We start from the raw sequence: 17,284 nt of genomic DNA, 5'->3' as shown, positions 1-17,284 counted from the left end.
CTGGTATTAGAAGATGACATTATTGTTGAGGTGTAAAACTGAGTGGTGGTAATCTGAAACAGAAACTTGTTCAGATCTTCTGAGAATAAAGTTTCACCTGATTAAAGCCTCTTGTATTAAATCTACCTTTCTCTGTTACATGATTTTAGGCTTGCTGCAAATTCCTCTATATTTTCTTAAACTGATACAGGAGAATAAAGATATAGGATAATGTACATCCTGGATTGCTTCCACTGCTTCTAAGCAGTTCCAACTGCAGAACAATATGGGTATCCCACCAATGCTGCTCAGCAGAGAATGAAGAGGAACATCTTTCGTTGCTGTTTTGACTATGTTCTGGAGAGTCACGAAAAAGAACTTTACTAGTGCCACAAAATAACTATAACAAGATTGTTTCTTTACTTCCATGCTCTCAGCAGCCCAAGAAAGGTTGAAAAGTGATCTGATATTCTATTTCATGGTCTGATTCTTTACACTTGGTATAAAAAACTCTTGTGTGTATCAAAAACATATGATTTCCCAAGAACCACACAGCAGCTGGAGATAGATGATTAAGCCATTTTCCCTCCCCACACTCAGTGTGACTCCTGTGCTCAGGGCAGTAGGAAGGGAGGCACAAGAGCTGGCTTATATCAGTCTCACCTTGCCTGAAGAGATGTAGACAGTTTCCATTTTCTTTGTGCCATTTGAATGCAAAGAAAGGAGAACAGGACAAATTAATTGCCTTGGTATATTGACTGTGGATGTCTAACAGTTTTTAAATGTTTGGACTGTGGGCTAAAAGGGTTGGACAACACTGGTGTACATGTAGATACAGATGGCTGCACACTTACAAAGGGATTTTTTAATGCCAGCCAAACTGAAAAGGAGGATGAGGAAAATATATGTAAGTAATGAGATGAGAACACTAGTCTCAGCTTTCAGAATTGCCATGTAAGTATGGTAAAATTTCACAATGAGAGCATTCCTGATTTTTTTTTTTTAAAGTTTCAAGGACTCTGCAGCACAGCAATATCTGTGTATTTACCTAATGTGACAAGTTTTAGTGTGTCCTAATCAAACCTAATCACCTCTACTTTCTACTAGGTACTACACTGATCAATGGAAAAGCTTTCTAGGCAAGAACTTGGAAAATGATAAAAGCATTTACCATCATTATTTTCTGCTTTTGACAATGATCTATGTCTGTACAGCTCATCAGTCATCTCTTGTAAAAACAGCGTGGCACTTTGATCAAACAGCCAACAATAGCTTCTCGCATAAGGTAAAGTGTTATGAGAGGCCATCAGATAGAAATCACATTTTCCCTGAACAATAGGAAGCCAGAAATGATGTGCTTGATTTACTTGCAAATAAAATAATGTGAAAGGTGATATCTTCACAGAGGTTAAAAAGACAGCGATCCTTTTATTCACCTTTCTTCGTGTTAAACAAACTTCACTGTCATGTTGCAACTGAGATGGAGTGTCTATGCAGTGATAAAGAGGCACATTCCAGCTCTACGAAACATAACTGCCACTGTTGAAAAATTACCTGCATTAAACCTTACACTTATCCCACAAATTTTAAGAGCAAGATGTGGGAGTTTGATTTTGATTACAGGCCTCTATCTGTGTGGCGGGCAAAGGTCTTTAACCTATGCGTTCTGAATGTACTAGGTACATAGTTTCATCAATGTCATGCCTCATTGGGTCAATGTAGGATTTTATCTAAAACCTGAGGCTTTTCAGTTTACACTGTATATGCAAACACAACCTTTTACTGGTGCTCTCTGCCTTTTGTTTCATTGAGAGGATCTATGGTATTTATAGGAAAGGGAGCTGGAGACATCTTAAACTTATTTTACTCACTTAGATTCCTATTGAGCTGAGGTCTTCAAAAGAGAAAGACTGTTTATTTGAAGACTGGTATGTACCAGAGCCACTGGAGCCGAACACTTTTTAGTCTACTGATTGCAACAATGTTCATTTTTAAGAGGGCTGACACACATTCTCAGTTTCTGAATATAAACTGAAGTAAAGCACATTATTCTACTTTATTTTTGCAGTCTGTAAAGGACTGATTATTTTTGTAGATTAAGGTAATACTGATGTAGATAATCTTCTCTTGATGTCATGCTAGGAGACGTGTGTCAAGATTCAAACAGGTATCTGCATGGTCCCATTGCAAAAGTAGTTCAAAGGGTGAAGGAAAAGGCACAGGTAAAGCTTCAACAGCAGCTGGAATTTGAAGCAAGTGGATAAATTGCCTACAGCTTACCATGATAGCTGTAATAGGGAAGAGGGTATCTCAGCTCAGAAAATATTTTTTATTCGATTAGAAGTCACTTTTTTGGTGATTTGGTCAAGAAAAATACTCATGAATCACATTGTTTTAAGGTATGTCACCATAGAACTGCCAAGAATGGGAGTCTCGACCCTCACAGCCTCCAGGCCCATTGCTGCTCTGGAGTTATGGTGCTCAACTCCTGTAGACAGCAGACTCTAGGAGCTAAATGGGAAATGCAATCATGCAAAATCATGAATAATCTCTACTTCGTTCCTTAATTTTCTGAATCAGCTCAGTGTAAGATCAGATTAATGCCAGTGTTGGTACAAAGCAGAGGGGATAGGAACAAGATTGGTTCCTGATAGGCTTGTCCAGCTGAAAAAATACCTGAAAAACTCAGAATAGCGAAGTTTTTGCTTTCCTTCCTTTCCAAAGAAGTGTACCAGCAGCATAGTACTAACACCACAGTCTTCCAGTTCTGTTTCCTATAAAAAAAACACACCAGTATGATTGTTATGCACTGCATGATTAATATATACTCACCACAAATTTAGAAATATTTATTTGAACCAGAATTTCACAAGAGATACTTGCAATTTATTTACTGTTCCCAAAGCTATCACACAAGATCTCAGAGCAGAACACCACTTCCACATCAACTGCTAACAGTGTATTATAAGTTCTGTTTCTAAATATTCTGTATGAAAGATAAGGACAAATTACAACCACTGTCAGTGTATTTTATTATTAAAATGGAGAAGGTTGCAAGTTAAATCTTTAAGAATCTTTATTCTTAGGTGAATAGAAGATTAATATTTGTTAAAAAATTTTAGTTATATATTTCTAATATGTTACAGCCATTTAAAAACATACACAGTAGTCTTATAAATGAATCTAGGAAAATACAAACATTGACAATGCTGTATTATAATATGGTCTTACAAGGCTTCTTCAAAATTTTCAATGTTAGAGATTTTTCTATGTATTTTTAAAACCCAAAGTAGAAATTTTTGCAGAGAAGGGGTGCACATTGTTTCAACTCAACAGCATCTTTAACAAGCCTAAACCCACACATAATTCTTCTTTCAGCACTAGCATACTGGCATTTCTTTGAACACAACAAAACACTAAGCAACACGAGAGATTTTTTTTTGTAAGTCCGTAGGGATTTCAGCAAACTATTCTTATGACATCTAAATAGCCTCTGTGTCTTTTATCTGCTTGAAGAGGTAAGATGAAAGACAAGAGTCTATTCATAAGATTTAATACTAATGGTTATTTAGCTTTCAGCGTCATCAATAACAAGTCCCATTAGTCCACTGCGTTTCATGCTTACTGCATATGTGACACAGTTATTTCATAGTTAAAGCATTCCTCATTTCTACTGCAAGCTACAATTCACCAAATGCCAGTGACATGAGTTATATATGACTGAACCTAGAAAAAAACCCTCATGCAAGCCACATGCAAACTTTTATAATTTAATTGCAGGCAAAGAATATTTAAATACCTGCAAGATCCATTCTTCTGAAGTTTAAACACTTCAGATTACTGTGAAGACTGATGCATAAACATTGGCATATGCTTTTTTGAAAGTCAAAAGTCAAACATTCATGTATGCTTATTTGAAATCCAAACCAAACTATTTATATCAAAATGCAGTTTTCTAAGAAGAAAGAGAGAAGAATGCACATATCCCTCAGTGCAGTCAGATTCTAATGTGCATTCTGCTTACATGTTTAAAGGAGACTTAAAAATGCAAGAAATAAATTTGCTGATGTAATTTTAAAAACTGAATGAATGATTATGCAATTTAATGCTTCCAATTTAATGAGTCCATATTACAATCAGTGCCATATTGAAAACAAACTGAAAAACTAGGTTTAAAATAAGCTTTTAAAAACTTAGTCTGCGACAGAAAGTTTTTTCTTTTATTTCTCTAGTTACAAGCTAGAAGAAGACATACAAACAATACCTACCTCATCTTACCTAAGATGACAAAGCCTATCCCTGAATTAATAACAAATATGCACTACTTGTTGGCTACCCTCTTTATCAGTTGAAATTCCATAGTGAAATTGGCAGATGTCCAAATACTATGTTAGTGAGAGTTAAATATATTTTAAAACTACAAAACAGTACATCTCTTTAAAGCATAAAATGCAGTAGGAGACCACAGAGACTACAGCTTAAGGGTAAAGTTTCAAAAAATTGCTTTTCCTAGCGTTAATGCTATTAAATTAAAGTACATGTTGGTACACAATTCCTTTTTTGTTCCCAGAATCATTGGGAGCTTTTGCTGCTGAACTGTATAAATTAGTACCAACATGACAAATCTTTGTTAGAAGATAATGAGAGTTCTATTAATATTTCCAACACCTCACCCTACTGAGCTTAGGTAAAAGAATAACTTACACTTGGAATGTCTCTGCAATGAGAATGAAATGGTAACCTAATCCTAGAGCTGCAAAGAAGACCAAACTTGTAGCTTTGAGTCACTATCTAAATTGAGTGAAAGTTTGTATTCTGGTGTATCTGGTACCTTCAGCTCCGGTAGGGTGCACCACAGAACCCTTTTGAACTGTGCATTTTAGCGAAAGCTGAGGCACAGAGTGGAGAAAGAATCGTGATGTTCTTAGTTTCGTCTTGATAAAAGCACAGAATGGGGCAGGGACATGTATCTCAACTGGGGAACTCAGACATGTTCCAGGGTCAGACAAAGAATCCCAAAGACCACACAATCTGATGCCACACAAGTCTGTGAACTAATGAACACATGTGTACATATTACAAACACAGGCTAATTTTCCTAGAGTAATGTTAACGCCTCCTACACTTTTCAAAAGCACCATGAACTGCTGAATTATGCAATTATTTCTTTTTAAGCAAGATCAGATAACACAACAGTTATTTCCTTATTACATTACACAGGCTGTTAACATAAGAGGCCTGATGCTGCAAACACTGAGTCATGGGCACAGATCTACCTAACCCTGTAGCTCCCCACTGAGCTTTTGACGTTTAGGACCTGATACTGCAGCAAGTACCAACAAGTGCCACTGAGAAGAAACTTATCGCACAGGGAGATGGGATTTTCAGAATAATGTACCTAACTGATTTTCAAAACTCATCTGAAATGCTAATAGACTTACTGTCTCTAGATTCTTACCACCTTTCCTTGCAGAATTTGCCTGAGGCATGACCGGAAAGCATTCATCACGATTAAAATCTGCAATTCGTTTCTTGTTCTTGTGCTTGCTTCCTGGGAGATGGTATTTGCTGTGCAATGTCTTGTTTCAATAGAAATTGTAAAAATACATATTTCGGATTGCATTTTTTTTTTTTAGTTAAAAGGAGAGTGAGTAGATGGAAGAACGGGCAGAAAAGTGAGGTCAGGCAAGGAGAACATTAACTTAGTTTCTGTCTGCTAGTGATGTCCCAAATCTTTCCAAAGGTAAGACTAAATCCTTGCAAATTTTTCTGAGTCTACTTCTCTGAAATGCTCTTTGTTTTTAAGCTGCTAGCTCAGTCAGTTTACCATACCAGACTTCTGTCCCAGCCTACCCTCATACACTGCTCAAGAGAATTCAAACTTTCTGTGATTTTGAGAGTCTCCAAGATGTTGGGATATATCCTACTACTCAGTTCTGGGAAGAAGGTTTAAAGATGTATCCATTATGAAATTAATCCTACCAGCTACAGCCAGTCAAAGGAACTGTAAACAGGCAAACTAGTGGGACCAGGAGAACCAGACCTCCAAAAGCAGTCCTCTTTGGTGAAGTCCAGTCAGTCTCAAGTGTGCCCCAGAATGACACAACATATTTTATGATGAATCAACTCTCATCATGATGTAAAACTATACTTAAGCTTTTTAATGTTTTGCAACACACTTGCTTATTAGGTAGGATTCAAGGTCTGATGCAGAAGGGCTAAAATGTGCACAACTGTTTCTACAGAGGATATAACAGACAACATCTGAGAAATCTCATGGAACAGTTTCTAAACAATAAACAGCTTATATCCAGCATTCAACAACATCCATAATTCCCATTATTGGTGGGATGAGTTGTTTTTCAATGACAACTAATGCCATGGAATCTCTCTGCTGTACCCTTAGTGCCTTTAGTAATGAAGAATGTGCAACTTCATGGACATCCTTAGGTTTCAGTATGTCACCCACAGTTCTCCATTTGTGAAGAGGTGCAGAATAAAAATGGTTTCCAGCCAAAGGGGCTAAAGCTAATTTGGGAGTAGATACTGTAAGAGATACTTTATGCCACAAATAGAAACAGGTTGAAACTAGTCTTGTTGTGAGCGGGTTGACTGTGTCAAGGAGTCAGAGAATGCCACTATTGCACTGCAAAGCCTGAGGCTGCCCCAGGGGTGCACTGCTGGCAGCCTGTGAAAGCAGTTCCTACGCACAGCTGGGGACAACTCTCACAAGAATTCAGGCCCTGCCCCTCTGTCATGGCATACTTTCCCCCCGAAGTAGAGATTCCATAATAAGGACCCCCCTCAGCAGGTGTGCTCTGAAGCACAATATTTCAATCAATGTGGACTTGGCCTTGAAGACCAAGCACATCCATCCTCAGCATGTGCAAATCTCCTTGCTCTCGGTGCTGAAACTGACTCAGGTGGACTGTGACCAACTCCCCCAGCCTGGTATCCAAACACATCCCCAGGTAGTCCACGTTCATGCTGCCATCACAGGTTTCAGTTACCCCAAAATGCCAACTGAGCATGTTTAAGTGCATCATTTCTAATTTATTCCAACTAATTTTACAAGCAAATGCATTAGGTAGCCTTCAGAGATGATAACCAGATTCTTACTGTTTTGAATCAAAGACAAATTAGTGCAAGGCCAAATCACGTGTCTTCCTTGGGCTATCGGGAGCCCACACTGCTATCTGGCTTGTCTGTATAATTTAAAGTGCTTCAGAGTAGGTTAAACAGCAGAGACTAAAAGGGTGGTCTTGCCTTACACATTTGTGCAATAGAAAGCAACGCTACTGTGACCATGACAGACTTCCAGATGAATTTCTTGTGGGATAGGCTTTTATTGTTTAAGTCAAATTTAATGTACTTGTAGAATAGGTACCTAGAAAGATGTTAGAAAGCATGTTTCTTTTTCTCTCTTGAGGTTATAATGTCATCAGCTCATATGGAAAAATAACATAATTTCCTTGTCCATGAGGCAAAAAACGACCCTGCAGTTTTTTAGTATCCTAATACTTTGGTGTCAGATGTCTTGGTTCTTTAGGGAGTTTACCTGTCTGGAGGGCTTTCTTTAAAGCATGCAGGACCATCACAGAGCTCCTTCATTTAAACTATCTAAAAGCTTTTCAACAGAATTCAATGTTAAACTGCTGATAGAAAACATGCATATTTATGTTGGAGAAGATAGATCAAGAAAAAATGTGCATTCCAGCTGAACTGAGAGTTTACAAGATTAATGACAGACTCTTTTGGGAAGGGATATTAATTTTAGTCTTGGACTAGAGACTTGCAAAATTTGATGTGTTGCACCCCTGTTACAGAGTACTACAGAGTACAGGCAGTCTTTAGTTACACTGGGCCCAGGGTTATGCAGAGTTTGAAGGTCTGGGCAGAAAACTTTAACTAGAGATTCTAGGGAGCAGATGGGCAAGTTATGATGACCTGCACAGTCCCTGTGGCTGAGGAGATGCATCAAAATGCTGCAATGTCTGAAGGTCCAAGTGTAAGACCTTGTCCTTACCAGGTAAGCAGTGATAAATGTGTGAATGACTAATCTCATCTACCTCTTCTAGAACCACAAGAAAAAAAAAAAAAAGAGAAGTAGACAGGTTAAAACAACTGATACACATATAATAGGATATTATTCATATATGGGTCTAAAAGTATACCATGTATAGTCACACTCAATTTTAGTTCAAAGGTTTTCTGTTTAAAAGAGATTAATAGCTGTGTCCCCAGTTACTAATTAAATGTTAAAAAACTCCCCAACCACACTTTTCACACTTTGTATGAAAATGTGTTCATTATGAAATCCAGAAGCATATGTTTAATCACTTGGAAATGAGACAGCATATGTATTTCCCAACATTAATTTCATTTCAAGAACAAATATAAAACATTCTGTATTGTCATTCCTTTTCTAACAATAGCTAAAATTAGCTTATAAGTTTACCCATTACATAAAGCATATTAAATGGGAGGTATTGAAAGTACTTGATAACTCATTAATCTAAATTGAAGGGCCTGAGAGCAAAGTCCATGATCTAGAATATTCCCTGCCTATAAAGGAGATATCTGCAGCCATTAGCACTGTTTTCACTACCAGAACACTAAAGCACCATACACTGTTAGAGCAGCCTTTTAAGGAACTCAGGGCAGTAACACAAAAGCAACGGGTGCTGGTCACTGGGCAACACCTTTTCAAAATACACCAAAATCTTCTAGTTCATGCACTTTCCTGCTATATTCTAAACCACTTCCAGGCAGGCAGTTTGGTTCTCCTCTTCCATGAACCACAGTGACATGTTCAGATGGATGTTTCATACGAAGAACAGTTCTGCTAGGAAGCCAGATGGAACATTTCCTTTGGCCTGTGGGGAAGGTGGGTGAGGTCACTGCCTCTGTTGACTTCTTTGCCATTTTCTCCAATCTAATTAGAAAGAACCAGGTTCCAGTTTTGTAAGCCTGCCTGCACCTGTAAGCCTCCTTCACTGTGTGAGCACCCCTGCTATGAGTTTTGCTCTGCAAAACTCAGCATAGAACTTCCCAAAAGATGGGGTCAGTTAAGGCTGGGCAGACCTTTTGGCTTTTCTTCCAGCATCAATTATAATATTGGAAAAAGAAAAACCCTCCATTGAAATGGAGGATGTATCTGGATAGCCAAGGCCGCTGCAATCCCATTCAAGGGCCATTACTGGTGAAAATTTGAATTTTAGGCGTGCAAGTCAAAGTTTCAGTAAAAAAGGCAGAGATACAAGCACCCTGGGAGCACAGAAAACTGCTTTCTCTTTTCCTAATACAGTAACTCAATGAGTATTAAATGGTATCTCCATATAGTTAATAAATGACTGGGACTTTTGTTTACACTGTAAGAGGAACACACCCAGATAAACTCACCCGGATAAATAAAATTGCAGACTACCATTTATTTTCCTAAATTGGTGACTTTTTCCATCTGGTATCAGAGACTGGATTTACTCTGAAAAACCAACAGACTCATATGCAAATCGTGAAAGTGTTGTGCAAATAAAGAACTATCCCAAATACCAACATTCCATTGCAGTATCTCAGCTTTCAAAAGTCAACTTAAACCCCATATTTTTATGCTTCATCTGCTTTGCTTAAAAGGAATACTATGACTGCCATAACTATTAAAAAGAAAGGGTAAAAACATATCCACTGACTACATTGTATAGTCATATTCACTGCTTACAAATATAATCAACTTCTTTCATGGGAGACTGAGATAGGAAAGAAAATAAAAATTAGAAGAAATGCGATAATCTGGATTTTGCCAAGTATAATTATAGAGATCAGAAGAATTTCAAGTTAGCTGTAGTCTCCATAGCTATTTAATTCTTCTTTTGTACTATAATTCCATTGATAATCTTTTAAGAAACTGTATTAAATAATATTTTCTGCTTGCAATAACTTCAGATTTTTCTGAATGGCGAATTCTGAAGACAAAATTTGAAGCAAGACAAAAACAAAAGAGAGACGTTCCGGCTCAGGTATTCGATTAGCTTACAATAACCTTATGTGTTCATAACTAATCTGTCCAACTGTATCAAAGTTTTCTGGAAATTTTATACTATAGCTGTGCATTCATGCAGAATAAAGATCCTTTTTCTTTCACTGTCATGGCAGTTAAGTCTCAATTGAAATCAGTTTTGAGGAGCGGACAACCCTATTAATCCTAGCTATTTTAATCTGGTGACTGATGAAAAGATTCAAGAAAAGCGATGGTTGTTAGTCAGTCAAACAATTTTTAACTGAACTTCGAATATACATTAAGGGAGGAAAATTTTTGTGCACCAGAAGCCACTTTATGCCTAATAGGTATTAAAGGTGTTGGCAATACTGACACTTTCGCTTTTTCCCCAGGCAGGTGAAAAAGTAAACATGAGCAACTCTTTGAAGAAACTGCTGAAGTATGATAGGTTTACAAAGCAGAGCCCTGTATAAATTCCTTATTGAATGCTTTCAACGTGAGCAGTTGCCGCCTCATGCCTAATGTAAACTGAAAGTTTACAACTGAAGGCAAGTTTGTGGTGAGAAAAATATCCTTCAGCTACACCATCCAATTTAAGCATGCAAGAAAAGTAGTGCTGCTGATGTAAGCAGCATCTTATAGTAATAGATGGAGATAATCCATCTGTACTCTCCCCCTCCTTAGAATCATGGAATAATTTAGATTGGAAAAAACCTCTAAGGTCATCAAGTCCAACCTTTAGCCCAGCACTGCCAAGTCCACCACTAAATTATGACTCTAAGCATCACAGCCACACAATTTTTGAACACTTCCAGGGACAGCGATTCCACTGCTTCCCTGGACAGCCTGTTCCAATGCTTGATCACCCTTTCAGTGAAAATTTTTTTCCTAATAGCCAATCTAAACCTCCCCCGATGCAACTTGAGGCACTGCCCCTTGTGCTATTGCATGTAATGTGGTTCATCAGCCTCTTCAGAGGTGTTTTCAGTATACTCAGGACTTAACGTCTGTTTTCAGTCTCACTCAGTCTCACCTAGGCTACAGAATATCTTGTCTCTCTGCTGAGTAGAGAATGAAGTAGAGATGGCAGCTGGCAAAGACTCTCCCTGGGAAGAAGGGAGGTTGCAGGTGGCTGGCTTCAGGGGAAAACAGACAGAAGTGAGCAGGAATTTTCCCGTCCCTTTCATTGAAGAGATGTATTTACCATTTGCTAAAGGTCTGCAAAACAATGTAACTTCTTTCCCAGTTGAAAGATCATACTCTAAGATTGTTTCTTCTGGTCTGCATCTACGCCATCTTGTCAGTGTAGAATCGTGACGGCCGATAAAGATACAAGGAGTCAATTATGTGCAGAAAAGATGTCTGTCTTTATTTTCTCATCTGCTTTTTTATACCCCTTGCTAGCAGCAAGCAGTACCCTTATTTTAGGTAAGCAAGCAACAGCATTTTCATTGGCTAGGTTCTATGGACATTTGGCAAAGCTCAAGGCCTTATTGCAGTTCCCACATCCTAGGCCTACCAACTTTACAGTCTGCCTTTGTTTTCTCCATTAGGGCTGTGTAGTGACTTCCTTATTGTCAAGGATACACTTGAAAGTTTGCCCAGTTGATATCTTCATCCTGGGAGCTAACAGACCCGCTATTAACCCCATCAATTCCCCCTTTCTGTAATTGTGAGAGAAATATTCCCTGCGTCATCTTTTGCAGGGCCCTTCGCAAACATGACACAATACATGGTAACATTACTAGCACAACCACAACTATTATCAAAACTAAGACTCCCATCTTGAGTAAGGACAGTAACCAACCCGAAATGTCCCAACTAGACAACCAGCCTTCCAGGCCAAAAAACCCAGTTTCCCGTGTGATCTTCTTTGTTTGTTCCCGAAGTGTGGCAATTTGTCTGTAGATGAATTCAGAGTGATCTGAGATATTTAAACAACACATGCCTTCAAATTCCTGACAACCATGTCCAAGTGCTAACAGCAAAAAATCAATAGCAGCACGATTCTGCAGTGTAGCATGCCGTGCACTATCTCCATCAGTGGCAAGCTTTCTGGAAGTAGACTTAACTAAAGTAATTCTTACTTTTGTCATCTCAGTGACACCTCAGTAATCACATTTCAAAACAACTCAGAATAAGCTGATATTCCTGCAACAGCAGCATTTGGGTAAGTTTAAGCTATCAGTTTTTATTTGAAAAGCCTTCTATTCTCATACAGCAATACAGAGGTTTTTCTTAGTTTTTCATAAATAGAAGAGAGTTACTTTGAAACAGAGGCTCATGGAAACTAAATAACCAAGTGACTACACAGTCATGAAATACACTGACTGAAAACATTTCCTCAGATAGTTCAGAAATGACAAACATTTTTCTTCCCAGTTAGAAAGCAGTTGAAAAATCATTCCCTTTCATTTAATTAAAGCACTAATACTGGCGCTTATATACTTATATAAAACTCTGAAAAAATAACAAAGTTCACAGGAAACATGAAAATGTTTTTGTAAAGAAAACTTTATCTCTATTTCATACCCGAAGTACTGTTTCATCTCCAGCTGCTTTCAAATCATCTTCCTTCCCAATGATTCTCTGTAGCTGTATTTGTTGAAAAAAGAACAAGAAAATTACAAATGTGATCTTACAAGAGTCTTCTTTTTCAGAAACATGTTTTAATTGCACCTTTTCTTAATTATACACTTCTGCAAGGTTCTCTAGTCATGACAAAATATTTGCAAATCCTTAAGGATATCTTGCTATTCAGACACACTTTTCCCCAGGAATCTTATCTACAGTGGTTACTATAGCCAAGCAGAACATGAATCTATCTCTTGCAATCCAGTGCTTACTCTATTTTTAGAGGAGATTTTCTTGCACTAGAAGCTTAGCATTCACTTCATAAGATTTTGAAACTCAGGGGTATAACGTCAAGGATCATTTGGGAAATAAAAATTATCCTGATTTTCACGCTGTCCTCTAGATAGCTTTACACAGTTCTGCTACAGACACGATCTTCTATACAGGAAAAACATGCATGTCCAAACAAAGTACTATACAACCAACAACAAAGAATAATTTCATTAAATAAGAAAACATTTTTTTTTCAGAACTGGCAGTAGGCAGAGTGTGGTTTGAGTTTCCCCTCCACCCCAGAAATAAATTAATCTTGAATGTATTAGCAAAGAAGATTTTCAGAATTACTGAAATGACTCACATCTAAAAACATAACTTGTTGCAAATAGAGCTTTAAGGTAATATAGAAAGTGCATTAATTTGCAGTACCTCCAGTATATCTGAGCTGCAAGGTTTCTTTGAATGTATTTCAGCTTGGAAGGTCAACATTGCCACAAGAATGAGTGATTTATTACAGTAAGAAGTATACCTACCTTTCAGACACTTGAATGAATCCTCAAAAGGACAGCAAAAATGAAAGAACAAGGGACTTAATAAATTTCAGGTATAGATATGGACTTACACCGATCACTCTGGATTTGGAGACTTTAGGAAAGATGAGTTTAAAGCTCAGGGTTTTCAAAGCTAGTGGTTTGCTTCTCAAACATATCTGAGTGATTCCTCAACCTGCCCACTAAAACTGGGAAAAAAATCCATTACCAAATCTGCACAGCCATATAGCCATTATTTTGAACTGTTTTCAAATCTCTCCTTAGGGCTTTTTTTCATTTGTTTGTTTGCTTGGTTTTGTGGGCTTTTTTCTGTTTGTTTTGGTTTTGTTTTGTGGTGTTGTTTTTCAGAGAAGCAATACAGACTTGTGAATACTGAGTAAGAAAAAACCCACTAACTGTTCATGTTGCCAAAGGTCTTCCCTTGACCCTCAGGGTGAATTTGTCAAATTCACTCATTCTGAGTTGGTGGGGTTTTTGTGTTGGTTTGGTTTTTGTTCCTTTGGTTTGTTTTTGTTTTTTTTAATAACCTCAGGTTTTTAGTTTCCCAGGATAGTTACTAAGTTTTGAATGCCATGTCTTGATAGTATCTATCAAAAGAAATACTGTAAATAAGGCAATTAAACAGTAGTCGTTCTTCCAAGTTTCTCCAAATTATTTTTATTTTTGATCATTTACAAAACAGTTAACTAGTACAGTTAAAATATTATTAATTTCTTCATAGCAAAATAGCATTATAGAGTCCTGGATAAAAATACAACTGCTTGTTAATATTCTCATTGAAAGATCACATTTTCTCTTACCTGAAAAATTGATCTTTTGCTCACACATAAGAAAACTGCAAATACTTTCCAAACCAGAGAAAATATGATTTTTTTTCTTTTGGATTTTATTTTTAAAGGACTCTTAAAAATATTTGCAGAGACTACTTAAGAGCACAGATAGCCAGTGTAATTTTTTTCACAAGCATTCTAAAAGATTTAGTTTATCATTTTCTTACACTGTATGTAAGTCCTTTTAGTGCTTGAAACTATTTCCAGAAGTTTTTTTCCAGCCCAATACAGCAACTACTCACAGAGGGAGAAGAATTCTGCCTCAAGAAATGGACTCCTCCATGTAATATTTATTGTATTTAATATTTATATCTGTTCATCACTCAAGACACTAATGGCTAATTTAAAGATAATGAGACCTATTATGCATAACTGAAGCCTCTTTGCTAAAGACATACTAAGAAGTAATCTGTTCTGAACAAGACAACATCTGGCAGAAAGGCTATGTCAGTCTTATAAAAAGAGGTGATTTTGCATCTTCCAGTTGTTTGAGAGAGATCAGTGCTTGTGGATGCTCCAGGACTATAGAAGTGCTCTGTACCAAACCACCACAATGAGTGTCGAGTGCTGGTTCATTCAGCCCTAGATGGAGCTCTATAAGTTTTTTTGTGGTATCTGTGCTCCAGGACAAGTGTGTAAGACAGTCTATTTAGAAAGTTTAAATCACATAGTCTTGCATGTGCCATCAGAACCACTCTATCTCCATTCCTGACAGTTTTGAACTGTCATTAATTTTACTTAGACATCTTTAATCAGGACAGAGTTAGGGAAATTCCTTACTTGCTGGGGATTTTGGGAACTTTGGTAGCCTTATTCTTGGTGGGAGGTCTCAGATTAATGTGCATGGGTTATTATGTGTCTGGAAATCCCCCTCACTGAATCTCAAGAGAATGTCTTGAAGTGCAGAGTTCACAGAAGTACCTTACTGTCCTCACAGAGATGCAGATAATATGGCTCTGAGAAATGATTCTGCATTCTGGCAAGGGCTGATGAAAGGATGGCAACTAGCATCTGTGAACATGCCACTTCTACCTTCTAACTTCACCCTGGAGTTGCATGGCAAAGCACCAAAACGTTCTGGGCCCTAATACTGAAATGTCTCTTGTGACTGTGTACCACTGTAACATGAATGAAGCAGAAATACACTGGCTTGAATACAAAGGAATAGGAAGGAGAGAGAATAAGTGTCTCTGTGAAGGGAGAGACTTTTACTGGAAATGAGGAGAATGTGCACAGAAATGGAAAGGCTATGGAGGACAAGATAAACTCTCTTATTGAAAACATGGGATTGCATTCAAGATCTCCTTTCCTGAACATCCATTTATGCTAGCAAAGAGCACTGGGAAATTCTGCATCTCACACTCCTTTAGTGTCTGATCCACACAGGTTTGAACAGTCTATATCCATCATGTACTGCAGGCACTAAGGACTTGGGTTGTAGTTTCTGCTTGTCACCCTTCTCGACTTTCCTGAATGATCCACTTGACACATGCTGTGCCTGTCCATCCAGTTACATGTGAGAATTGAGACATACACAATTCAAAGAAAGAAGGACATTTTGCAAGCAAAAAGGCATGTTCTTACCTTTAGAGTTTAAAGTCTAGATCAACAGATAACACAGACATACACAGATACCTAATTAGTAGATAACGGATGGGAAGTAGGGAGAAGAAGAGGTCACAAAGCATAAGAATGAAGCAGCACCGAAATTTCTTTTCCCATTGTATCCTGTTTACAGACACTGACTCCTAATTACCGCTTCTTCACTGTGCTTTTCGACTACCCTTTCCTTACACGTGTTTCTTGACATTATTGTCAAATATAGTGTGGAAATAACTATAGAATAGTTCAGATGTATTTTCCTAAGATGCCAACTGGTACAAGACAAATAACAGATTAGCTACATAATTTACTAAATTATTAGCTACCCAGAAACTTTCTGTGATGCATGTAGAACTAGAGTATATAGGTTAACACACAGATATTTTTCCAGATTCTTACATTCCAGGAATTTTATTTTTAAACCTAATTTATAAAAATAAAATTTTGCTTGAAAGTAGTCACCTCTATAAATGCTAAGTAAACGTCACGAGAGAAAACTCGTCTTCTGACCAACTCGCATCCTGTGGGACTTCTTTGAATTTAATGATACTTGCGAGTTGACAGAGTAATTTATATGGGTTGTTTTTTACCACTCTATATTAATTTATCAATCTAGCTCATAAAGGAAATGCAAAGTAACAATCTATCTAACCAGAATAATTTTCATTTAACTTGATTGCTGCTACAGAAATCAAATCATTTTCAATGATTTGTATGATGTTTTCACCTCTACATTTGATCACTTTCTATTGTTCATACTGGCTGATTCAATTAGAATTACCTGAAATGGATAATGGATATTAAATATATGACATACTGCACATCTCCCTAAAAGAGCTGTGCAGTGTTTCCGTAAGAATCTCCTCATTTGTTTAACTGACACGGTACCTATTTAAAGGTAGCACTGCTAACATGGCATTTTGGTGTAGAGGCACTACATGCTGAATATGTTCACAGCGTTACTTTGGCCTGTAACATATTGTTTTGTAGATGAATAATACAGTCATAACATACATGTTTTGATGATCAGGGCACTGCTAGTCTAATAACAATTCACTAGGATTGCACCAGGTTTAGTAGGTTAAAAATATAAGTTTTTCTAGAATTTTATTTTTTTTTTAATCAGCAGAATAATTAACATTTTAACAGAGCCAATTCTTCAAAATTAAAAGATTTTGTGTAGCAACAAACGAGTGTAGGGTTGTGCTGGTTTTGCCTGGGGTAGGGCTAATTTTCTTCACCATGGCTGGTGTGGGACTGTTTTGGATTTGTTCTGGACACAGGCTTGATAATATAGAGAAGTTTTTGTTATGGCTGAGCAGGGCTTACACAGAGCCAGGGCCTTTTCTGTTTTTCATACTGCCGTGCTGGTGTAGAAGTTGGGGGTACATGGGAGGCTGGGGGGAGACACAGCTGCGACAGGTGACCCAAACTGACCAAAGGGATATTCCAGACCATATGACATCATCCTCAGT

The 17,284-nt window shown here is 37.5% G+C and overlaps 1 protein-coding gene across 1 annotated transcript in view; it reads right to left on the bottom strand.

The window, feature by feature from the left end:
- MICU2 (mitochondrial calcium uptake 2) overlaps window positions 1-17,284 on the bottom strand; it is a 67,104-nt gene that overhangs the window by 14,508 nt on the left and 35,312 nt on the right. The window contains exons 6-7 of the mRNA XM_017831647.1: window positions 12,509-12,571; window positions 2,656-2,753 (exon numbers count right to left, since the gene is read on the bottom strand). Coding sequence (XP_017687136.1) covers window positions 2,656-2,753; window positions 12,509-12,571 — 161 coding nt within the window. The remainder of the gene's footprint in view (window positions 1-2,655; window positions 2,754-12,508; window positions 12,572-17,284) is intronic.

This window comes from Lepidothrix coronata, unplaced genomic scaffold (assembly GCF_001604755.1).
Source record: "Lepidothrix coronata isolate B3197 unplaced genomic scaffold, Lepidothrix_coronata-1.0 Scaffold194, whole genome shotgun sequence".
Classification (NCBI taxonomy): Eukaryota; Metazoa; Chordata; class Aves; order Passeriformes; family Pipridae; genus Lepidothrix; species Lepidothrix coronata.
The sequence above is the reverse complement of the archived record's forward strand: the minus strand, read 5'-3'. Positions and strand labels throughout refer to the sequence as shown.